The sequence below is a fragment of the Didymella exigua genome, assembly GCF_010094145.1.
Source record: "Didymella exigua CBS 183.55 unplaced genomic scaffold M421scaffold_20, whole genome shotgun sequence".
Lineage (NCBI taxonomy): Eukaryota > Fungi > Ascomycota > Dothideomycetes > Pleosporales > Didymellaceae > Didymella > Didymella exigua.
This window is the reverse complement of record NW_022984794.1, coordinates 19,710-43,180: the sequence shown is the minus strand read 5'-3', so window position 1 is coordinate 43,180 and position 23,471 is coordinate 19,710. Positions and strand designations below refer to the sequence as shown.

The following is a 23,471-nucleotide window of genomic DNA, read 5'->3' as shown; positions in this document are numbered from 1 at the left end:
GGTGTCGCTGCACCATCACAGTGCGACATGGCTCGCTACAACCCATTCTCCTTCACACCCGGGCCTGTCAACTTCTTCGCGACTCTTATCTACATAGCTCTATTCGCCGCTTTGTTGGTCACACACCTGCGAGTACCGAACTATCCTTCCAAGAGCCCGCAAGGAACCAATCTCTCCGAAGCTTGGAATGATCTCCAGCACATCACCCGCCAATTCCACCCCTACAACAGCCGCGCCAACGATCATGTTCGCGACTACCTTATGGCGCGCATCAAGCATGTCATTGATTCGAAGAAGCTCAGCAAGAAAGACGTCGAGATCATTGACGACGTCTCGTCTAACGCAACCTTCTCATCTGGTAACACCACAGTCTACTTCGAGGGAACCAACATCATTGTAGCCATTCGCGGATCCGAGGACGACAAGCCTTTCTTTTCCTCCAATCAGAGCGCGTCAACACCGTCTCGACGTCCAGACAACGGCGGTGTTCTTGTCAATGCTCACTACGACTCTGTGAGCAGTGGCTACGGTGCTACGGACGACGGTGTAGGTGTCATCACTGTGCTGCAGCTGCTGTCGTACTTCACCGAGGCGAAGAACTGGCCCAAGCGAACGATTCTTCTCTTGCTGAATAATGGCGAAGAAGATTTCCTGAACGGAGCAAAAGCCTTCATGCGTCACCCAATCTCTCAGGTGCCTCACACTTTCCTCAATCTCGAGGGAGCAGGTGCAGGCGGAAGAGCAACTCTGTTCCGCAGTACCGACACCGAAGTGACCAAGTACTACAGCGCGTCAAAGCACCCTTTCGGTACCGTGGTCAGTGGAGATGGCTTCAAGAAAGGCCTCATTCGAAGCGAGACGGATTACAGAGTCTTTCACGGTGAGCTTGGTCTGCGTGGTTTGGATGTCGCCTTCATGGAGCCTCGAGCACGGTACCACACCGTTGAAGACTCATCGCATGAAACATCGCTCAAGTCAGTATGGCACATGCTCTCTGCATCCATTGCTACGGTATCAGGATTGGCCTCGGATACCAGCGACAAGTTCAGCGGCAGCGAAGACGCGCGAGAAGATGGCAAGGTAGATGCTGGTACAGGAACAGATGCAGTGTGGTTCGATCTCCTTGGCCAGGCTTTCGTTGTGTTCCGCCTGCATACGTTATTTGCCCTCTGTGTTACTTTACTTGTCGTTGCGCCACTAACCCTCATCGGCCTGACAGTCGGTTTGAGCAAGGCTGACAAGAACTACCTCTTCGCGCGGAAGGCATATGTCCATTCGTCAGATGACGACGAGCCTATTTACCTCTATGGCTGGCGAGGTTTCTTCCGCCTACCAATTGTCTTTGCTATTGCGACAGCCGCCGTCATTGGGCTTGCTTATCTTGTTGTTCGCGTTAATCCGCTCATCGTCTACAGCAGCCCGTATGCCGTCTGGAGGTATATTGAGACTCCGTGAAACCTCCGTCTGTGAACATCACTGACATAATGTAGCATGATGATATCGACTTGGGTGTCGTTCGCCTGGTTCTTCTCACGTGGAGCCAGTGCAATGCGTCCATCAGCACTTCAGCGTATCTATGGCTTGATCTGGCTTTTTGTAGGAAGCTTCATACTTCTTACGTCTGTCACGGTGCTTGCGAATAACTATCAGCTTGCTGGTGGATACTGGGCTTTGTTCTACTTCGCTGCTGTATTCGCTGCTCTTCTACTGTCCTACTTGGAGCTCTTCTTTGCACCGAAAAAGTCGGCCTATGCACAGACATTTGACCTCATTGAAGAAGATGCGCAGCCTTCAAGTCGGCCGCTTACTGGGAACAGCGCTGTACGCTCTGAGGATCGCCCGGTTACCGACGACGAAGCCACTGAGACGACCTCTCTTCTCCGCGGTGATCAGCGGAGCTTCGCACGAGCAAGGCAAGGCAGCAGACCAGGATCTTCCGCTGAATTTGACGAGCCCCGACCACTGGATCTTGGACACCCATACCCTGGAGAACAAGAGTGGAGTGGAAAGCTGCCAAGCTGGATCTGGATCGTGCAGTTTCTGCTTCTTGTACCCATCACGGTCATTCTGGTCGGCCAAATTGCCTTGCTGCTGACGTCGGCCCTCTACCAAACGCCATCAGATGGCAACTCATCACTCTTCATCTACTTGTGCTTCGCCGCACTTACTACTTTACTAATCGCGCCGGCCGGACCATTCGCTCACCGAATCACTTACCACATACCCACATTCTTGTTCCTGGTTTGCGTGGGAACTGTCATTTACAACCTCGTCGCGTTCCCTTTCAGCAGGGAACATCGCTTGAAGGTGTACTTCGTCCAGCAAGTCAACCTTGAAACGGGCTTGAACACGGTATCCCTGACAGGTGTGGATGGCTACGTCCAGCAGGTTATTGCGCAGCTGCCAAGTGCGCAGGGAAAGTATGTCAACTGCAGCACACCTGACGTAGCTACGCGCAAAGAGCTCAAGAAGTGCGAGTGGGAAGGCCTCCCCGCCAAAGTGGTCGCAGATACATCCTCCCTTAGCAACAAGTCTCGTACAGACAGCTGGCTAGATTACACAGTTACGAAGAGCAACAAGACTGGCGAGGCCACGATGAGTGTTGTAGGGCAGAACACGCGAGCATGTCGCGTTCTGTTTGACACGTCGATCCGGGATCTGACGGTTGTCGGGGGTGGCTCAGATCCCCGCTTCAAACGCACCGGCGAGCACGGCTCCCGCGAGGTGCGCCTTTGGCACCGAGAGTGGTCGCAACCCTGGACCGTGAGCGTTTCATGGGACGCTAAGGAAAATTCGAAGCTTTCTGGAAGAGTGGTCTGCCTTTGGTCGGACGCTAACACAGGCGACATCCCTGCGTTCGACGAGGTACAACATTATCTGCCCGTTTGGGCCATCCCATCAAAGATCAGCGACGGGCTGGTCGAGGGTTTCAAGCATTTCGAGATATGAGGTCCGTTAAGAGCTCGGGCTTCCAGTCGCCCAAGCTGTCACTTATCCTTGTTGTCGCAAATCTTGTTTTGCTGCGATATCCCGACCGGATGCATTTCAGTACGGCGTTCTTGGTCATTTGCACCTTCAGGCGTCATTTGGTGCTTCATGCGTGTTTGTTGTGGCTTCAAATAATGCCTGCCCGCAGCCTCCTTTAGCTTCAATCTTCCCCTTCCCTTCGGCGTTCGTACTGCAGTCCGTATCGTAGAATATGGCATGTGCGTCCTCATGTTCAACCTAATGGCAACAATTGACACGAATCGTCTTACTTACGCGTAATGCCTGGAGTGCTCCACGATATCCAAGACAACATACAAGACCATCCCCTTATTGCCTACTCCATCGCGACAAGCTTGGTCATCGTCATCTCAGGAACGCTTCTCCATTTCGGCGGACAACAATTTGTGCATACCCCAGATTTCGCGGATCTTTTCTCCCTCAGGTACCACCACCAGCCGTCGGGTGACCATCGCGCGGCTGCTTTCGATTCCTGGCGACCGTTCGTGCAGCGACTTCAGACCGAGGTTCATAATTTGGACGATCACGCTGCGAGAACATTCCTTCAAATCGGCGAGCGGACACGCGAGATCACGCCTTTGTTTGTTGCACTTGCAGACCGCCTCACAACAACAGCGGGCCATTCGCTGGACCATCCCTGGATCGCGCGTGTACCCATCCTTCAGGTCCTCACCGTACTTACACTCGCAGCACTTTCGCTCTTCATCCGCCGAGCATCAGGGTCTTGGATCGCAAGACATCGAGTTACGACGTCAAACTCACTGCACTTTGCTGCGTTTGCCAGTTTCGTAGGTCAGGGGTTCAGCTCGGGTGATTGGCTGGTGGCTGCGCTAGTCATGGTCAGCTTCGACGTGTTCCAGCGCGCTTTGGACGGGGACGCTACTGCCAATGACGAATCACAACACCATAACAATGCACCGTTGTCGGTAGTTGAAACCCTCCTGGAGCAGACGCATACGCATGTGGCCGAATCGCAGATTGTCGATCGGCCTAGGCGATCACTTTCCCGGTCTCAAAAAGGGGACCCCACTTCTATTATAGGGCCGTACGACTCGAAGGACCGCGACATCGTGCGACTACAATGGTCCCTCACCGACTTGCAGACCGCAATCAAAGCCAAGGACGTGGAGTTGAGCCTTGTCCGGCAGGAGCTTCTTAATGCTAAGGATGCGCTTACAAAATCATCTGCAGACATTTCTACGCTTCAAGATGACATGAAGGCCATGAAGCAGACCCTCGGAACGGACCATCAAGCCATTATTTACCGGAAAGACATCGAGCTATTTGCTCTACGCAAAGGGAACGAACAGAAAGAGAGGTACATGCAAGAGAAACACACCCAATTCAGCGAAACTTTCAAACAACAACGCGCTACCCTGGAGTTGAAGGAAGCACAGCTGAACGTGCTCAAGGAGCGACTCGCTGCCATGGAACGTCACGCCAGCCCCAAATTTAATCACGACGCCATCTTCGAGCAAAACGGCAATGGCGACCACGCACTCGAGGTCCGTCTACTCCGTGTCAAGAAGGGGCGACGATCTCTGTCTGGCACGTCGAGCTTAGAGGAGGACAAGGACACTATTATCGAGCAATTGAGGCGCGAACTTAGTGCCGCCACCAAGGCCGCTGATGACGTCGTCAACCAACAAGCGGAATTGCAAAGAGCTTGGGACATCAGCAAGAAGATTCAGAATGCGCTCAAAGAAGAGCGGGAGCGCCATGATCAGACCAAAGCATGCCTACAGGAAGCAAGCGCTGAGCTTGAAGAAGCCCAGCAAGGCAGGAGGAGAAGTAGGAGCGACCCTTCACCTGGCCGTCTCCCTACGATCGAGGAGAACGATCAGAACGAGCTTGAGGCTATGTTCGACACAGCACAACAGGAGAACTTGCGACTGCACATGGAGGTCGAAGCCCTTGACAAGCGGGTTCGTGATGCCAATTCACGAGTCTTCCTTGCAGACGAAGAAATTGAGGCGCTGCGCGAACAGCTGCGATTAGAGCACGCTATCAACGAAGACATGGAGACTGCTAGGCCTAGCATCGTGCATCGTGTTCACTTTCAGCGAATGGAAGGCCAGCTCAGGGAGAGCAGAGACGATATGGCCAGGAAAGATGCGGAAGTACAAAACCTGAGATTAACTTTGGCCGGAAAGGATCGCCAGCTCGAGGCCCTCCGAGCAGACGTGGAAGTGGCTGTGAAGAAGAGCGAATTGGCTCACGACGAAATTGAGCAGCTCCGACAGTCCGTTGCAGACCTAGAGACCGCAAGGGAGAGACTCATGCAAGACCACGAGCGTCTCGCTGCGCAACGCTCCAGGCAGCGTGTGTCCTCAGCCGAGTTCACCTCAGCACGAACAAGTGGTGCGACACTCATCAACGAACATAGCCCACCACAACGGCTGACATCGCCAGATGATGCTCCGCCGGTCCCGGTCATACCCATGCTGGGTAGCCCTGTCTTGAGCAGTGTAGAGCAAAGAGATACATCACGCGGTCATCGAAGGCACCAGAGTGACTCGCAGAGACACAGCTTGGCCAGCAACGATTCTGTAGCCGAGATGCGCAACGCAAAGCGGAGGAGCGGTTTAGGCCTGCGAGACATGGTAAAGCGTCTGGTCAAGAAGGACACCAGCATCGAAGGTGTACTTCGAAGCCCAACCATCCCGGAAGATCAGTGGGGCAACACTCCCACTTCTGCAGTCAATAACACTGCACCGAAGCCCGTTCCACCGCCCGTGCGTGAACGTAGATTGTCCCTTACTTCGCACCCACCAGAGCAGAAGAAGGAAGCCGAGCCTATGCCTCGCCCCATCCCTCGCCCCATCTCAGGCCCGCCAAACATGGTGAATCGTCCGCGGACGAGCACGGCACCTACTGCCTCTATGCCCCACCGCTTCCCCAGTAGGAAAGAGCTCGACAAGCAACACCTTGAGAGACCACGCACGGCAACACAACCAGTCATTGGTACCCAGACAGCCACTCTACCCAAGGCTATTCGTCTACCAAACCCAAGGCGAAGCTCGCAGCCGCGATACTACACCAGCTCGACCGCGATCGCAGTCAACAGCACAGAGGACTTTGGGCTGAAGGATACCAGGCCGCAGACTGCTGCTACAGCGCCGTTGGCAAGTGTGGTCAAGGGCCTGGACCAGCAGGCCAAGCATGACTCGGGTGTTGGTGCGATCCCCGAAGGCGAGAGAAGCAAGTTGAGCAGATTAAGCTGGGGAAACACGGCGTAAGTCAATCCCGAAAGATCAACGTCTAGGCACACATCTTAACTCGAAGCAGAAACAAGTTGAAGCGAAGATCGCTCTACTAGAGCAAGCAAGGTATGGATGATGTGATACACGTTATGTGACCTAAGGCATGAGGATGGTTTCGGATCCATTGAGCATTTACAGCATTATAGACTATTGTCGCATTGACTGAACAAGCATAGCATTGCATATATACCATACAATCAAGCATATAGACTCAGTCGGACCTGCTTGTTGCAGCCCATCTCTCTTTCTTGAATTTACATGGCAACCTTGCTGTCAAACCGTTCTTCTCCTTAACGTTTCATTGTTGAAGCCAGCCGGATCTGTCGTTGGGGCAATTAGCAGCCGCGTGCCGCCTCCGTGGACTACTGTGGAGATAGTCACCCAAGAAGAGCTGTATAGGGTTGCGCATCCGCGCAATTGTCAAGCTGTCAACCAATGGTAGAGACTCAATTGTCTTCAAACGCATCTGAACCCCGAATTATAATTGTCTTGGCAGCTTGCGACCAAGCCGCACAGGATCTTTGACCTCGCTGCAGCTAGCGCTAGATGCAATATGGTGGGGTCCTATTTGCCCGTGATTACATCCAGTCAAGAAGATCTTAAATGCAAAGCTAGACGCCCTCGCTCCGTTCGTCCAGCCTCAGGTTGAATATCAAAGTCTGACCATGCGTTTCTTCCATGATCTTACAGCCTATGCAAAGTATGCAGTCCACAAATAGTCTGCAGCCCTAAAGTCTGCTCTATATGGCACTGAGGCCGATGTGAACCTCGCAACTATCGGATTGACCACAAGCTTAAGTCCTCCCACTGATGCTTGAGAGCAATGCCTATGCTGCCTTTGGTCCCGCATGTTCGATCAGCTACTCACCCAGGACGACGATGGCTGCCAATTGATAATGATCTCCAAGGTTCATATGCAGTGAATGACGAGGGCTGCAAAATTGTCGCAGCAGCTGGAGCAGGGTTCACAGGAAAGCTTGACGCGAACCTGCCATGATACGCCTCAGGGGTTGCTATTGCCACTTTCACAATTAACGCCAAACTTTTGCGTAATGCTGCCGTACTATGGCTTTATCTACTGCTACTCACTGCTACGGTTACAGCCGACTACAATTACTGTTACTTTCTGTTGCCTACTGCCGTATACCGTAGCCGCAGGTTTCAGTACTACTTCCAGTTGGACACGCTGGAGATACCCGTGCAACGTCGTTTCGCCCGAGTAAGATCCCTAGAACGAATTCGCGAGAACTGAATGATGATCAAGCGCGGCGCGGGTATCGCGTGCTCTGGTACATATCATTGTCAAGCAGTGCTCGGAACTGAAGCTGACCAAGTCCACGGACCGGCTTCTAGCGATCGGCGCAGTCGTGCAGCAGCACCACGAGAGTGGTGTCAGAGCTGGGAAGAAGTATCTTGCAAGGTTCTGGTCGTGCTCTCTCGTCGAAGATCTACTGTGGTGAGTGAACTAGGTTGGACGGAAACGGCTTGGTGCTGTGGTGACACCTAGTTAGTTGGTCCTGGACCTCTGTGACTGGTATGCAGTACTCCCAAGTGAGGGTGACCATGACGAAGATGTTCTTGGCCGAATACCAACACAATAGGACTGGCCCTTTCAGTGTAGTGTTGGGCGGTACGTTGTGCCTAGAGGGTTTGACTGTCATCTTGACGCTTCGCAAGCCAAAGAAAGGAGACGAATGGAGCCTCCTTAACCCTCACCACGGCGGGTTCACAGATCTTCCGACTTTGGCGCTGGACGACAAAGCTGGTCCAGCGTGTCAGCACAGTGAAACCATTCAATTGCGTTCGCTGAGGGGTGGGATGGCCGGACCATGTACTCGTTGTTCGCCGAGTGTAATCACAACTTGGGTGGCTACACTCGTGCAGGAATGCACTTTCAACAAGTAACTGGCGATGCAATGGAGGAACAAGCTTCCGACGAGATCGTTCAAAATCACATGATCGTCATCGACCCAGTAACTTAGGCTTGCAACTGATGGGTACTTGGGTCGAGGCGCGTCTCTAGCATTACTACTTCTTCTCGCTGTGATAGGATGCCAGTTTTCAACAATGGCTGAAGAACGTAGTTGATTTGTCAGAGCCTTCCTACCGAACATAAAAAATGTGGTAATATGTGGCCAACGATGGCCCGCTGACGTCACCATGTCAGCACTTCCAATACCTGGTCGAGATTCCTATTTTCCACTTCGTTCACTCTGCTGGCGTGTAGCTAGTTATTCCGCACGAATTAAGATCGCTGCGAATGCCGGCAGTTTTCTACCCGGTTGACCCTCTGCTCGAGTCATGATTCCGCGATAGACAGGTCCACCGCGATTGCGTGTTTGCCCGACAAGTGGCCGGCAATCATCCTTGCGCCTGACATTTTAGCGTGAGTCGTTCATTGAGTGAATCATTGATAGCAAGTCAAAAACTTCCGCCGACGCAGGTCAGAGCACCCAGAGTCAACATACAAGTGATGGCGCGTGAAAATGAAGACAGTCGTGGGACGCATGCTGTCGTCGCAGATCCCAGGAACGCAACCATCAAGGTAAGCTGCCGCACTCCGCTCACATCTCTCATATCAAGAGCACATGCTAATTATGTGCAGATTGGGATACGTGATGGCGTTACAGGACAGTTCAAGCTGGTACCAAGAGAGCGAGCTGTTGTCTCAGTATTTGACTCCAATTTCCTTATCGGGGATGGAATCTGGGTACTGCAGCCCTTCTCTTCGTGAACCATGTTGCCTGACAACAACTTAGGAGGGCATACGCGCAGTGAACGGGCGCGTCCAGTTCGCCCGCGATCATATCAATCGACTCTTCCAATCGGCCAAAGCTATGTACATGGATCTTGGCTTGACAAAGGACGACTTGTTACGATTGATTCATGAAACTCTCGACGCCAATGACCTCAACGATGACAAGCACGTTCATATTCGCCTGGTTGTCAGTCGCGGTATGAAGTCGACTCCTTACCAAAACCCAAAGGTCAACATTGGCTTGCCACTTATCGTTATTATCCCAGAAGTCAAGGCAGTTGACCCATCCTCCAAGAATAGAGGCCTTCGTCTTGCAACGACCTGGGTGCGCCGCGGCCCGCCAGACGTCAAAGATGAGCAGTGGAACCACATCTCCAAAGCTACCGATGTCCAAGCATGTATCAGCGCTAACGTCATGCACGTGGATGAGGCTCTCATGCTCGACCTGCGCGGCTTTGTGAAGACGTGCAACTCAGTCAACTTCTTCATCGTGCGTGGCGATGAGGTATGGGCTCCGACGAAAGACAACCAGATGCAAGGCATTACTCGCCAGAAGACGATCGATGTTTGTCGCAACAACGGAATTTCGGTTCGCGAATTGGACTTCAGTCTGACAGAAGTGTATGGTGCAGATGAAGCGTTCTGCACTGGCACCTTCCCGTCACAGATTCACGTCACTGAAGTTGACGGGCGTCAGATTGGAGACGGTAAGCGTGGTGTCTTGACAGAGAAGATACAGCAATTGTACACTGAGCTTGTCCAACGCGATGTCAGTAGATCAAGGGAAGAGATTGAAGCGGAGGTTGTAGCACCACGAAGGTTATCTCGTTTGTAGATTAACAACGCAACTGAGTTTTATCGAGAGCTCGGCCATTGCGGCCATACTCATGGTCCGCCTAAATGCCCCAAACGAGTCAGATGCACCGGATATTTCCCTAACTGAACACAAACGGCTAACGTTATCGCGATACCTCACTGCTGTGGGGTATTGCGACATCACTAGCGCAACACCCATACGAGCCTAAAGTGGAGCTATTTATCCCGTCGGATGTAGGAACACATTGCATGGGCAAGCGTCGTAGTACGTAAACACTAGTTAGAGAATATATGTAGGCCGACTAGAAGGCACTCCTTACAAGTTCAACATTTTGTCTCACCGTCGACTCGCGACTTATCACTCAAGACCGAGCTCAGCCGTCACCCTCATCGCCTTGCCTTACGGATACAAGCGGCCGATAACTCATTACATAACGCACCCGGCGGTCAAGCGACTTTACTGGTATGAGGTCTGAAGACATGGACGCCGTGGGCAAGTCCCCAGAGAGTGACCTTGGATTTGAGGCTGTCGAGACCCTCACGACGGCTCAGCGTAAGCGACTAGTGCTAAAGACTGACCTCGTAATCATGCCTCTTGCAATAGTGTGCATGACTATTGCCTTCTTAGATAAGGTGAGACGGAGGTACAATCAATTGAATGCATTGCTTTACTAAGCAATCATTATAGAATGCTTTGGGCTACGCCGCCGTTCTCGGCATTAAGGAAGATGCACACCTCAAGAACCAAGAGTACAGCTGGCTCGGCAGTATCTTCTACTTCGGATACCTCGCAATGGAGTTCCCTACCCTGTGGTTGATCACACGCTTTCCGGTCGGCAAGTACGTTGGTATCTGCCTTACGCTGTGGGGAGTATGTCTGTGCTTCCTGGCGCTCTGCCATAACTTCGCTGGTCTGGCAACGGTGCGCTTCATCCTTGGAATGCTCGAGGCGGCGACGCTGCCATGTATGATGCTCATAAATGCGATGTGGTATCTGCGCGAAGAGCAGCCGCTGCGAACAGCGTTTTGGCATAACACGTTCGCTGGAGTTTTCGGCGGCATCTTGTCCTATGGCATCGGGAAGATTGGAGGTCCTCTCTCAACCTGGAAAGTGCGTATACACGTAACCTGAGATTGATACTCAGCTGACCATAAACCCAGTATATATTTTTGATTTACGGAGCTTTCACTTTCCTTTTCGGCATACTATTCTTCTTCGCAATGCCCGACTCTCCGTCCACCGCATGGTTCTTCAACGCCGAAGAAAGGAAGCTCGCCGCCGTGCGCCTTACACCCAATCAGACTGGCATCGAATCTCGAAAGGTAGCAAATTTATTGACAATCAGAGTCCCTGCGCTGACTCGGTCCTAGAAATTCCAACGCAGACAGATCTGGGAGGCGTTCAAAGATCCTAAGTGCTACATGATCTGGCTCTCGGCCCTAGGATATGCTATTGCTAATGCCGGTATCACAAATTTCAATCCTTTGATCATTTCTGGATACGGTTTCGGAAAGACCAAGACCCTACTCATGGCGACACCACAAGCTGCTGTTGCAATGGTCGCTGGTGCAACGCTGACTGCTGTGTCGATGTACGTACCGAAGGTTCGATGTTTCTTTTGGATCTTCGGAGCTGCGATGGGCTTGATTGGCGCCGTCATGGTGCATACCCTCCACTCGCCTGAGACACGAAATGCAAGTTTAGCTGGCGTTTATCTCATGGGATTCTACAATGTGCCTTGGGTGTTCACGTTGAGCTTGAGTAGCTCTAATACGGGAGGAGCGATGAAGAAGAGCTTCATGGGCATCACTTGTGCTGTCATGTACGGTATGTACAACGCGATCCTCGTATTTTGGACTTGTAAACGCTGACGATTTTGTAGCCGTCGGCAATATCATCGGCCCTCAATTTTTCAAGTCATCGCAATCACCCACGTATCCATTGGGCATCGGCGCCATGTTGGTCGCTTTCGCACTAATGGCAGTTGCTGGGATAGTGTACTACGGTCTGTGCACCCTCGAGAATAAGCGCAGGGACAAAGTGTATGGCGTCGCACAGGACGAAGCAGCAATTGGATTACAGGCCGAGAGGGACGACTTGACGGACGGACAGAACGTGAACTTCAGATACACCTATTGAGCCTCTGTACCTGAATGAAGAATACGACCACCTCAGATATCAGCTCCTCATCGATCCCGCGCATATCTCATCCCCGTACTCGATCAATATGCGCCTTCGCGCTTTTTCCAGCCTGTCATCGGCGAGAGCGCGATGTCGCCATACCCAGACTGTACAGCCATACCGGCGATCAGCTCGATACTCTTTGGCCTCGCACCACCCTCTTCCAATGCCCAAATACTGATCGCTACCGTGTTTTCGCCACGATAGTTGAATATCCCTTCCGGCACAGGGAACCTCTTCTGTGGCCCAATTCCATTCGCAAATTTGCCAAACTGATACCCATTGACCCACAATTGCGCCCGCCATCCACGCCCCTTGCCCGTGAACTCATCGCCATTGAATAGGAACGACAGCGGCACGTCCCAGCCCCTCGGGATATCAAGCTTAAACGTCGTCTGATAGAACCTTACACCCGGTTTACTAAGCCCGGAGGCAGGGTTAATGCCACTGGCCCAAGACTCTGTTGGTGCCGAAGGAAGGTGAAAGCCGTTGCGCTCGGGATACAAAGCGCCTTCGTTCAACGATCCGCGTGGGCCACCGTGGTAGTCCTCGCCGCCCAGATTGCCAGTGATCTTCCAGCGGATGCCGTCATCTGAGCGCGAGGAGTTCGATAACTGTGGCGTGTGACTGGGGAAGTCATACCCTAGAATGCCGCGCGGTGTTTTCATTTCGTTATAGCCTGCAAACCTAGGATCTGTCAGCAAGTAGGAGCCGAAGTTTGGTGCATGTAGTCGTACCAATTTCCGTTGTGGCCCATGTGGTCCACGAGTATGGTGAGGACACAGTTGGACCCGTGCTGCAGGCGTGGAAGGAACAGTGTTTGGTTCGCGATTGATGCATCACCGGTACCAGTCCAAGATGAGAGGAAGGTAGAGTTGACCCACGCGGAAAACGCGAATGCTGATCCGCCAGACACGTTCAGGTGGAGCACGGTCTCGTTTCCTGAAGCGGCGAAGTGACCCCGGAAGATCAGCGAACCTGTGTTATACCCGTACTCCGCGCCCCAGAGCACAGTTGGAGTTGTGAGGTTCCAGTATGTGTTGTTCGTCTCGGTGTGGTCTGCGTCTGTCCACGCAGAGTCGTCGTAGTCGGGTTGCAGCTCGGGCAGCGCATCGATGGACTTCCACGTCAGGTCGTTGAGGTCTGGAAGCTTTATATTTGGTACCGAAAATGAGACACTACCGCTGAGGAACCCATTGCGATCAAGTTTCGTGTTCAAATCTTTACCGTTCCACGACAAGCTCTTGACATTTTCGTGCGCGCCGCCGATTACTTCGATAGTGGTAGTAGTGTTGATGTCGCCAGTGAGATCAATTCTGCCATTCGAAACGGAGGCGCTGCGAACCAGGTACCCGGCATGGACGATGAGATCGGAAGATGAGGTGTAATCGTGCGAGTAGGCGCTGCCTGCAGGCAAAGTACTGACGGTCCAATAATTGTATGCCTCATTTCGTGAGACGATAACGATGTAGAGATTTGGGCCAACTCGTACCACGCGACGCTTAGAGTCAGTTTGCCAGTTGAGAATAGTGTTACCATTGCGGTTGGCGAACTTCGTTCCTGAGCCTTCAACAGCCGTTGCGCCACTTGTATTGGACACAGCAAGCTCGTGTTGTTCGTTGGGACCTCCATACACGACTACAACGCTTCTGCTGCCGTACTTCTTCCAAGTGAAGATCTCGGCCGTTGAGTACAGCAGATTGAAGCCGCCAACATCGTAGTCGGTAACATGAATCTTGCTGTCGCGACCATTGATGGAGAGCTGCCCGCCGAGCTGTGGGAGAGTAAGATTGCCTGCGCTTGTCTGAACTTTGAGCTTATACGGAGTTGATGCGAGGCTATTGTACTTGGTTTGACGTGTAACGTAGAAATTTGTTGTGTTGCCAAAGAGGGGCGTGGTAGTAATGGCTTTGCTGTCAGTATACTGCCCAGTAGTGTTGTAAGCCGGTACGGCACTGGCCAGAGCCGGCGATGCGTGCACAAAGTTCGCAATCAGCTTCGCTTCGCTGTACTTTTCGCGATGCACTTGACGCTCTTCGGTGATTACCGCTCCGTAATCATAGGAGATATAGTTGCCTGCCCCAGCCAGATTGCCCCAATTGGTGCCACCGAACGTCTGCTCTTGTCAGTGACTACTGTGGTTGTGTTTGAATGCAGGAAACCCACCATGTACACATTGAATATTGTCGCGCCGGCAGCGATGTTGTTCTTATAGAACACGCGTTCGAATTCATGATTGGTGAACTCTGCGCACTTCTCGAAACCATCACCACCCCATGGCTGGTACGCCCCGCCTTGGAACTCGACAAGCTGAGATGATGTCAACAAGTACTAGCGCTCGGTATGGAAGCTTTTACCATGTATGGCGTGGTTGGGCTCTGCTCGAGGTGCGTCTCACGCCAATTGGCCGGCAACGCATCATCAATCCAGTAGGTAGGGTCAGTACAGTTCATGCCCAGTGGGTAAGCATCGTGGCCGTATATGTCGACTGGCGCATCTGTACCTGGCGCATTGATACCACTTGGCCTGATGGATGTCAGCTATTGAGACCCAGTACAAAGGTTTCATCCTTGATTACCATGCCACGTTATTGATTAGTGGGACATTGATGCCTAAGTCTCGGAACTGCTTCATCAGGTGATTCATATAGTCGGCATCTGGGAATGTGACATTGTTCAAACCTGCACTATACTCATTCTCGGGCTGAAAGAGGATGACAGGCCCGCCTGCGCGAGGCCGTTAGTAGAGCTGCGGTCAAACATTGCTCGCATATACACACCATTCGTGATCTGTGCTTTTGCGATGATCGGCGTGATTTTCTCGATGTAGTTCTTCGAAGCTTGTTGGTAGTCTGCATCCGGCGTTCGCAAGTTTCCAGAGATTCTCTGGAGCCAGCCGGGGAATCCTCCACCGGATACCTTGAACAGCATGAGTACGCGTTGTCGTTCAACCCCATGCTTTACATACCTCAGCATTGATGTACGGTCCGGGTCGCTGCATGGTCAGTCATTGTACCCAAAGTAAAAGTAGTAGAAGACATACTGCCACAAGGTACACACCAACGTGTTTCGCTGCTTCGAAGAAGGGACTGTAGTCGAAGACACCCTCAGCTTGGAACGATCCTCGCTTGGGCTCGTGAAGGACCCAAGGTGTATAAAAGGACACTCCGTTATAACCAAGAGCTTTGATCTTCTGGAAGACGTCAAGCCAAAGACTCGGTACCGGGAGTCTACAGAGCATCAATACGTTGAACGGCTGTTCGGAGCGATACGAACCTGAAGGGATGAAACTCACCACCCCAGAAGATGATGCGCTCTCCATGCACAAAGAGTGAATGCTCATCCCAAGTGACAATATCCTGAAGTGGTGCACGTTCCGCAAGGATGAAGTCGCTAGGCTTCCCACCCAAAGCGCGCGCCAGGGCTTGCGCAGGCAGCACACCCAACGCAAGTCCGGTCAGAATTCGGCCGAGCTTCATGGTCGCTTCGAATCACTCAAAGGCGTACCTCTCATCATGCGCCGTTCTCCATGACCATTTTGTACTCAAAGTCACGAAGATCACAAAATACCGTCAATTTACACTTGCAAGTCCAAGCCGGTTCAATTGATGCTCCTCCGTACCCAGAGCGTAGTAGGGCGTAGTATCCATGTGCCGCTGCACAACTACTGCGGTGGCATTCGCTGGATATTTAGTAGAGACGGAAAAATACCCCACCGATGCGGTGCGGGGTGTGCTGATTCCGGAAAGCAAGCCCATAGACGCGGGCCGTCAGACCGCAGGGCGCAGGCGGGTGGCGCGAAGCTTAACTCGGAAGCGCTTCCTAAAGATCTACCCTCCGACTGCCGTTCGGCGGAAAATGCGAAAAGAGCAATACTGTGAAGCCGAGCAATGCAACAGCTGCGTTGCAGAGAAAGATCAGATGGATCTTGCCTACTTCTGCGAGGGCTGCGAAGACTAGACCGAAGACCGCAGTGGTTGACAGACTTGCGATGTTTTCGACAAGAGTGATCCCGCTCAACGCATCTACGCGCTGATTGTCTGGGAGCATTTGCAAAATCGTGCCTTTCGAAGCAGCAGCAGTTCCAGCTGCTACAGGAAGGAGAGCTGCCACGATGTAAAGCTGGTAGCCCTGTGAAACAAACACAGCGAGTCCTGTCATTGCGCCGTCTAGAAGCAGGGAGAATCTTGCGTACATAAGGTCGAATGCAAATGTCTGCTTGTCTTTGGGCTGCGGTGGTCCTGCCGGCTCCATATAGTTGTCCATGGAATTAATGGGTCCAATCCCGTTAGGTGATGTAGGAATGTCAGGTCCACCTAGTAGCGGTCCATCCTCCGCTGACTCTCTGGGCGATGCACCGCCCGGCTCCAGCCATCTTCTCCCAGCAGCAATGATGCGGGGAAAGATGAAAGAAAGGAAACCTCCTCGCAGAGACGAGTACATAAAGATGAGCCAACCATTGGCTCTTGTACCAAATTCAAACTTGTCTGTGGCGTACATCTGAAGCAGTATAGGGATGTAGCCGGTAGCTAAAATACCAAGGAAGACACCGAGGCCAAGAGTCAGGGCTCCGAACTGTGTGCTCTTTCGACCATCTGCGAGAGTCCACTTCTGAGGGGCGAAGATACGCAGAGGCCCAAAGAAGCGCCCAAGACTGTTATCTGCGGGCTGGTTCGCCTGGCTTTCTTCTTTCTCATGCGGCGGCGTCGATGGGAGACACCCTGCGACATAAGCACATGACAACAGGAACAACACCACAGTCATACGAAATGGCGCGGCGATTCCAAATGCTTCTCCAATCAACCCGCCTATCAAGAAGCCTACAGCAGCTCCGAATAACATGCAGCCTTGAAGTCGACCCAGCGCGCCTGTCCGGTCCTCATGCTCCACCACGTCTGCCACGAACGAGTTCAAGGCAAGAATATAGCCGTTAGGACCACCCACAATGGTGATTATCTGGCTGGCCTGGAGGATCAAAACACCAGCACTGGAGCCTTTCGATACGCCAATGTTCTGCACAAGTAGCCTCACAGCAGGCCAGAATACCTGAATGATCAGCGCCCTCTTGACACCCAAGCGTTTGATCGTCCATCCGGTCACAAGGAGGTTCATGAGGCCGAATAATGTAGTTGAACCTGCAAGAAGCGCAAAGGATCGCGCGGTGCTGGCTTCGATCTCATGCTTTGCGCATACATCTCTCGCTGTGGGATCGCGTACATGACGGAGGTCTTCGTAGTAGGCATCGCAAGTCATGACTCTCATGACGAACAGCATCGGCACTTGGGTGATGCTGAAAGAAAGGGACACCAAGAAAGCGCAAAGCATGAGGCGCCATTGCACGGAGGTGCCCCGCGGTCCAGCTCTTGCCTCGTCTGACTTTATGCGCGACAACAATGGCGTTGTCTCCCGCGCATCTGGCGCCCTTTCCGACTCTTGAATTACGGCCATGTTTGACCTCGATGTGATCCGCTCTGTCTGCGAAGTGCCGCTTGCGAGTGGTTGAGGATAATAGATTGTGAAGAAAATGCCGCCGCCCGTGCGTCACCGTCTGGCTCTCGGTTCCCGAGGTCGGCTCTTGACGACCGGCCCTGAGTGGGGGCTCAGCATCTTCAACTCTCTACGATCCAATGCGTACAAGCCCCGCTTTGAAGCGAAGGAGAAGGCAGGATTCCTCGGCAAGTTCCGGACCAGAAATTGAGATGTCAAGCGTGATGAACTCGATGAGCTCGATGATCATGTTGTTCGCTGCGTATGGCAAGGGGGTAGATACGGCCAACGAGTACCAGTAGATAAGGTATTGGCTTCATTTCTGCACTTTTCCGCGGCATTGGAATGAGGTGGGCTCTCGGACAAGCTTTACGACTGAGCAAGCCACAATTCAGACACGCACGCACCTGTGAGTGGTCGGTCCCTATGCGTACTCGTTATGCTCGGGCTAGAGTACGACACGAAGCCGCATCTCAGCCCTTATCAGCGGAATTGTCAAAGTCTCAAGAGCGTGCGCAGCGAAGAAGTCTGTCTGAATAGGAGCTACTGTCCAATCGCTTCAAATACAGGTGCACTGAAACTTATGGTCCAAGCCCGAGAAGTTGTAAGAAATACGTGCGTGCAGATAACGCCTCCACCTCAATCTGCGAATCGAATTAACTAGTAGTCGTACTTGTAGCACAGCGTCGACCCCTTGGTATCCAGAATATCGCCAATGGTGACGTCCGGGCGGAAACCATAAACATTGATCTTAGTGTCCAGTGTCAGAGCATTTCCAGAGGCGTCGGTGCCGTCAATGCTAGACACACGCGCGTTGCCTCCATTGTTCTGCCAGATACGCAGATTGCGATCGATGAAGGCGTGGTGCAAGAAAAAGACGGGATCAGATGGAGAAGCGTAAACATCAGCCATAACAGCCCCAATTCCGTTATGTCCCCATGCATGGGCACCACCTTCAGCGCTAGCACACTGTCAGTGAAATCTCAGCGAGCGGACCTATGGTTCGACTCACCACGCAGCCATATCAGCGTAGTCGGAACGGCTGTTGCAGGCATCGACAATGGCGTTGCCGGTGTTGATTGTCTTAGAGTCATCATTGTTGCGAGCCAAGCAGTGAGGTGTGTTGCTCGTTCCTGGTCCGTAAACGAGAGCGAGGTTCGCAAATTGCTTTTCAAGTCAGCAAACTCTCGGATTCACTGTTCGTAGGGCGAATACTCACTCCATCAGTCACACAGTTGCCACCAAGGTTGATACTTCCGAACCACTGAGAACTAAAGATCGATGATGCCGCATAGTTACCTGCATAGCGAGTCTCGTCGAACCACAGCAGGGGGCCAGTCAGACCACATTGCTCACGAAGAAGCGACTCGTATGTCCATGTGTAGTACCTGTGCCAGAGCAAGAATTTGGCGTTTCCGTGCACCCTGGGCGTCAATGTTTGATGGAGGCCGACAAGATCGTCGTAGCGTGACTTAGAAGCAGAGAACTGGCCTGAGGGCGGCTGCTGCATCAGGCACTTGATAGCGTCGACGTATCCTTGTCGTTGACTGTCGGATGCATGGTCCCACTCCACACGAGTGCGAACGTTTGAGCAGGTGCTTTGCCTTTTGGCGAACTTGCCCAACTCCACCTTCAAGCTTGTCGTCAAGCTTGTCGTCAAACTTTCCGCGATGCCTTCAATTGCGAGTGTTAAGTTCTTGGGGATAACGAGTGTAGGCATTTTGTCCTTGGCAGCCTGCAGAGCAGCGGGTTTCATCGTTGTGATCGTGGCGTTCGCACCGGATAGCGCTTCGTCCAATTCGAGTAGACGCGCATACTTGGGCGTTTCGAAGTTTGATAGAGGCAAAGCCGGAAGAGTTGCATCGACCGCTCTCGTGGTCCAGGGAAGCGCAAATGCGTTGCAGGAGACTGCAAGCGCAGCGGAGGTAAGAAGAAGGTGCATATTAAACGTGTGCAAAGAAAGCTGAACGAGTGACAAGAGTTGGATAGGAGCTGAGCCTACAAGCAAAGCAAGCGGAGCGGCCAGAAGCTTAAATGAACAAGTCCATGTGCCAAGCTGATCTACTGAATCTATTGACTGTCGACCCGAGCTCACGATACGACTTCAAGCGGGCCATCGGCATTGGTTGTCCAGAACCATTGCCCGCCAGACTGCGCTGGCCTTGTCGGCCGTTCTTATTCCCGAGCAAATGACAGGTTTTACGAGGGCCCCCAGGAGTCTTAACGGCGATCGCGCTATTGATATTTATTTTTGTAAGAGTGCCCATGCAGTCTTCCTTTTCAGGTAACGGTGCTGTCAGATCCGGCACTTGAAGTGACGATTCCAGGGTTCTGTCGACATTAACATCAGCCCGAACACTTGAAGTCAGCGCTAAAAAGCTTAGCAAAGCTTAGTATTCCGTCCCGTCACACCCTGTGCAGCCCCACGCCCGCTTGCGGCCAGGTGTTGTTGGGTCGATGTCCGTCATTGCATCAGACGATGACTAAAGGAAGGCTCAGTACACTGTTAGGTCAGCTACGCTGTACTTGTCCCCTGATGAGATCTTTCTTTGACAGACCAGATGTAGCTGACGACTAGTGACGCGCGGTCGGCGCCACAGCAGATTGCAATACGAACGCACGACCATTCCGAGGCTGTGACGTGCGAACCTTTAACCAGGACCGCAGGGCAGTTCTCCGGGAGGCCTTAAGTCAGTTGGCAATCCGAGGAGATGTCACCAATGCGGATGAATTTGATCGCTACATGTTGCGTAACTCCTCCGCCATACCTAATCAGTGCGACTGCAGACCATCGTATTGAGTACAGAAGTAGCAATGATGCAGCATAGATCTGTGGATCAATCAGACTTGCAAGAGCCAACCAGATCTGGACAAGGGTCGTACCCACCTATCCTCCATGGCGATTGTGTTGATCAAAGTTGTGTCACTTGGTGAATGCATCGGAACAGATGCCGAGACTGCCGACCTGTGCGTGCGTTGAGGTTCCCCACGGTTCGCCCAGCGTCATCCAAGAGATACCTAGCAGCCACGCCACTGCGCTGTCGAGAGCACCGCATCCACTTTGTACGTCGAGTTAATAAAGGTCAACACTGTCCTATACGAGATACCCCTTACTGACGAAGAGCACGAATAATGCATAGACTGGGTCGGGTGGATGATGGTACTGAACGTCACAGAACACTCGATCTTCTGCCATTTCATTGGAACTTTCGAGAGTCTAATTGTCTAGTGTCCGGGCAAAGCCATCGAAGAACTTCTCGCCGAGGTTTGTGTGAAGTCTCCAGGGAGCAGTATAGACGTCTCGCTTTGTACTACTGTACATGATTATGTTTGTCACAAACTTGGTTCAGGAACTGCCTAGACACTCACGGAATCGCCCCGCGTGCAGCATTGAGCCCCCATCAGCCCTGTGTTGACCGCGTACCGACCAGGAGAAGATGTAGATTTCGTTTACCCCCAACGATGTGGATGAAGACACGCCATGCACAGTTAAGACAATATCGTCGGATACCATGTCGTTCAAGACATATCTGGGCCCTACGCGTCTGGTTATAGCAACTGTGAGATGAGGTACGGTGGCAGCGGTTGGACCGTCGTCGTAGACTGTGCAGGGAACGCGGCGGTGCTCTAGCATAGTACGACGGCATATTGGGCTTGGATGGTATGTGACTGTGCGCATCCGCTCAGTCGGCTACCTCACAAACCACGCGTCTTGGTTTAGACGGACGACCACGATTGAGATGGACGAGAGGCATTGACTTTGGAAGCCAAGATTCAATTTTCTCCATCGGGCACTGATCTGCCGGATCCACATTCTACACAGCGAGGTATTCCACGAGTCTCTCCACTGACTCTAGCGCCTCACTTCCGTTTCTTCGCGCTCTGCTTCTGCGCACCCGTCGCCGTGGCCGTCTCCTTCTGCTCGACCTTCTCGACCGCCCGGGGCGTCTTCAGGCTCTTGTCGCCATCGGGATGCGCCTGCAGCGGGCGATTGGCGTCCTTCTCCTCGACCTCCTCGTCGTCGCCGCCCTGTCCGAACTCGTTGACGCGCGTGTAGTCGATCTTGTACTTCCAGGTCTGGAACAGGTAGACAAAGAAGATGACGTCGTCGCGCAGGGTGGCGAGGCGGTGCAGGGTGGGCATCTTGATGGTGAAGGCGAACAGGTCGTCGATGAAGGTGTTGAGAAACTTGTACGTCATGGCGCGGCCGGGCATGTGCGCGACCGACTGGAGGCGGTAGTTGATGTACAGGCTGGGCACCATCATGAGGAAGCCGTAGGCGTAGACGGACCCGACAAGCGTGGTGATGATGAAGGAGTACCAGCTCTTGTGGGTGTCGTACATGAGCGAGTAGATGGCGTAGGCGATGAGCAACGGGACGGCGACCATGTAGAGGTATTTGAACGCGATCTGATCGTACTCTTCCGTCTTCTTCTCAATCTCAGACGCGACGTGCTTGTCCTCGAGGACGATGGTGTAGGGGATGAGAGAGCCAGGGGCGGTGGCGCGCACGCGGATGTTGGCTGTCTTGGTGATCTTCCAGGCTTCGATGGCGATGCCCATGCCCTGACCGAACAAAATCATCCAGGAGGTGTTCTCGTTATTGTCGAGGAGGTACAGGAAGATGACAGTCTGCATGAAGACGTTGGCGACGATGGTGCGGACCGAGGTACCGACGTTGTCCTTCTTCTTGCGCCAATGCTGGACGTCGTTCTTGAAGGCAAGCATCTCGAAGATCATGTGGAACACGGAGACAACGGCCGTGATGGCCAGCAGGTACGAGTTGCTGTCGATGAGGATCTCCTTGAACATCTCCATCTCTGATCCGTCACCACCACCAGGAGTAGACTGACCGGCAGCGGCAGCAGCGGCCGTCGAGCGCAGGTTCTCGTCCACCGAGGCGAACAAGTTGAACTTCCAGTTGGCCAAGTTGTTCAGGTTGACGTTCAAGGGCAGCGTCTTGACGGTGTCGTTGAGCTCAATCATGTGCTTCTTGAGCTGCCAGAAGGTGTTGGTGTAGAGGATGGGGTAGTACCACCCGTGCTGACCGGTGGCGTCGCGCTGGCCTGTAGCCTCAAGCTGCACGAACTTCCTAGGGCCGGGCTGCATCTGTGGGTAGCTGAGCACGCCCGAGTCGGGGATCATGGAGATGGTGAAGTTGGGGTGGTAGTAGTTGCCAATGACCTTGCCGGCCTGCTTCTCCGCCTCGGTCTCGACAGCGTCCTTCTCGGGCATGTCGCTGAGCAGGTTCCTGGTCTTGGAGATCTTTTTCTTGGGCTGGTGCTGGGTCAGGGGGCGGATGAAGTAGTAAGCGGCCGAGGGATCGTAGCCAGGCTGGGTCGGATCGAGCACGGCGCCGCTCTTGCCCACATAGAAATGGGCGAGCAGCGAGGCGTTGTGCTGGACCTCAGTAGGCACCGAAAACTCGACGTGAACCTCCCGGTTCTGCTTGTAGTCGCCGTAGACAAACTTCTTCTCGTCAATGAGCAGCGAGTCCTTGGGCATAGCCTTGAGCGCGGGCATGGCGACCGAGGGCGAGATGTACATGGCGATGTCAAGCTCCTGACCAAGCTGCCACATGGGCGCGATGTTCCAGGGCACGCTGCTGTACTCGGCGCCCTCGTCGAGCTGGGGCGGGCGGTTCTCCCACGCGGGGATTGAGACGGCAGCGCCACCGCCGCCGGGGGCCGCTGTGTGCGGCTGGCCGGGCGTGGAGGCGGCAGGGACGGGGGCCTTGAGAAAGTACTTCATGCCGCCCTGGATGAGCAGGAACATGCCAATGCTCTGCGCCGCCGTCTTGAGGAACTGCCATGTCGTCAGCTATTAAGTGCGCGATGGAGGGAGGGGCTGCCTCAGGCACGCACGCTCTGGGCCGCCGGCTGGGCCTCTGCCTGCTGTACTTCGGGCATGGTTGCGTGTGCAGAGAGTCGATTGCGACTCTGGTTCGTTCAGTGCACAGC

The 23,471-nt window shown here is 53.2% G+C and overlaps 8 protein-coding genes across 8 annotated transcripts; 4 read left to right on the top strand and 4 right to left on the bottom strand.

Moving 5' to 3' along the window:
* Positions 1–27: 27 nt before the first annotated feature.
* On the top strand, positions 28–2,949 carry M421DRAFT_66991 (endoplasmic reticulum metallopeptidase 1; the record flags this gene model as incomplete). The annotated part of the gene is made up of 2 exons (XM_033596365.1): positions 28–1,436; positions 1,491–2,949. 2 exons carry the CDS (start codon positions 28–30, stop codon positions 2,947–2,949), a joined length of 2,868 nt encoding a protein of 955 aa, XP_033446961.1.
* Positions 2,950–3,108: 159 nt separating this feature from the next.
* M421DRAFT_205278 (uncharacterized protein) lies at positions 3,109–6,371 on the top strand. The gene is made up of 2 exons (XM_033588156.1): positions 3,109–6,241; positions 6,295–6,371. Exons 1-2 carry the CDS (start codon positions 3,267–3,269, stop codon positions 6,323–6,325), a joined length of 3,006 nt encoding a protein of 1,001 aa, XP_033446960.1. The 5' UTR covers positions 3,109–3,266; the 3' UTR covers positions 6,326–6,371.
* Positions 6,372–8,711: 2,340 nt separating this feature from the next.
* On the top strand, positions 8,712–9,891 carry M421DRAFT_422313 (D-aminoacid aminotransferase-like PLP-dependent enzyme). The gene is made up of 3 exons (XM_033593117.1): positions 8,712–8,814; positions 8,875–8,979; positions 9,029–9,891. Exons 1-3 carry the CDS (start codon positions 8,743–8,745, stop codon positions 9,860–9,862), a joined length of 1,011 nt encoding a protein of 336 aa, XP_033446959.1. The 5' UTR covers positions 8,712–8,742; the 3' UTR covers positions 9,863–9,891.
* A 233-nt stretch (positions 9,892–10,124) lies between these two features.
* On the top strand, positions 10,125–12,012 carry M421DRAFT_422311 (MFS general substrate transporter). Its single transcript, XM_033593116.1, has 5 exons — positions 10,125–10,476; positions 10,532–10,954; positions 11,005–11,166; positions 11,215–11,671; positions 11,727–12,012. The coding sequence occupies exons 1-5, from the start codon at positions 10,324–10,326 to the stop codon at positions 11,981–11,983; spliced, it is 1,452 nt and encodes a 483-aa protein (XP_033446958.1). The 5' UTR covers positions 10,125–10,323; the 3' UTR covers positions 11,984–12,012.
* Positions 12,013–12,066: 54 nt separating this feature from the next.
* Positions 12,067–15,503, bottom strand: M421DRAFT_102143 (glycoside hydrolase family 35 protein; the record flags this gene model as incomplete). Its single annotated transcript, XM_033586732.1, has 9 exons — positions 12,067–12,712; positions 12,763–14,141; positions 14,192–14,335; positions 14,383–14,551; positions 14,604–14,751; positions 14,805–14,943; positions 14,993–15,019; positions 15,068–15,254; positions 15,301–15,503. 9 exons carry the CDS (start codon positions 15,501–15,503, stop codon positions 12,067–12,069), a joined length of 3,042 nt encoding a protein of 1,013 aa, XP_033446957.1.
* A 343-nt stretch (positions 15,504–15,846) lies between these two features.
* M421DRAFT_66985 (uncharacterized protein) lies at positions 15,847–17,472 on the bottom strand (the record flags this gene model as incomplete). Its single annotated transcript, XM_033596364.1, has 1 exon — positions 15,847–17,472. One exon carries the CDS (start codon positions 17,470–17,472, stop codon positions 15,847–15,849), a length of 1,626 nt encoding a protein of 541 aa, XP_033446956.1.
* A 239-nt stretch (positions 17,473–17,711) lies between these two features.
* M421DRAFT_396121 (Di-copper centre-containing protein) lies at positions 17,712–19,453 on the bottom strand (the record flags this gene model as incomplete). Its single annotated transcript, XM_033590102.1, has 4 exons — positions 17,712–18,472; positions 18,524–18,678; positions 18,731–19,185; positions 19,291–19,453. 4 exons carry the CDS (start codon positions 19,451–19,453, stop codon positions 18,172–18,174), a joined length of 1,074 nt encoding a protein of 357 aa, XP_033446955.1. The 3' UTR covers positions 17,712–18,171.
* A 1,919-nt stretch (positions 19,454–21,372) lies between these two features.
* M421DRAFT_6621 (cleft lip and palate transmembrane 1) lies at positions 21,373–23,420 on the bottom strand (the record flags this gene model as incomplete). The annotated part of the gene is made up of 2 exons (XM_033596302.1): positions 21,373–23,316; positions 23,376–23,420. The coding sequence occupies 2 exons, from the start codon at positions 23,418–23,420 to the stop codon at positions 21,373–21,375; spliced, it is 1,989 nt and encodes a 662-aa protein (XP_033446954.1).
* Positions 23,421–23,471: the final 51 nt, after the last annotated feature.

What these genes read in the sequence shown, in the direction of transcription:
- M421DRAFT_205278 (XM_033588156.1), top strand. Translation starts at nt 3,267, where the DNA reads ATGCCTGGAGTGCTCCACGATATCCAAGACAACATACAAGACCATCCC. An exon ending in TTAAGCTGGGGAAACACGGC is followed by an intron (nt 6,242 to 6,294) that starts GTAAGTCAATCC and finishes AACTCGAAGCAG; the next exon opens with AAACAAGTTGAAGCGAAGAT.
- M421DRAFT_422313 (XM_033593117.1), top strand. Translation starts at nt 8,743, where the DNA reads ATGGCGCGTGAAAATGAAGACAGTCGTGGGACGCATGCTGTCGTCGCA. An exon ending in CCAGGAACGCAACCATCAAG is followed by an intron (nt 8,815 to 8,874) that starts GTAAGCTGCCGC and finishes AATTATGTGCAG; the next exon opens with ATTGGGATACGTGATGGCGT. An exon ending in TTATCGGGGATGGAATCTGG is followed by an intron (nt 8,980 to 9,028) that starts GTACTGCAGCCC and finishes ACAACAACTTAG; the next exon opens with GAGGGCATACGCGCAGTGAA.
- M421DRAFT_422311 (XM_033593116.1), top strand. Translation starts at nt 10,324, where the DNA reads ATGGACGCCGTGGGCAAGTCCCCAGAGAGTGACCTTGGATTTGAGGCT. An exon ending in CTATTGCCTTCTTAGATAAG is followed by an intron (nt 10,477 to 10,531) that starts GTGAGACGGAGG and finishes CAATCATTATAG; the next exon opens with AATGCTTTGGGCTACGCCGC. An exon ending in GTCCTCTCTCAACCTGGAAA is followed by an intron (nt 10,955 to 11,004) that starts GTGCGTATACAC and finishes CCATAAACCCAG; the next exon opens with TATATATTTTTGATTTACGG.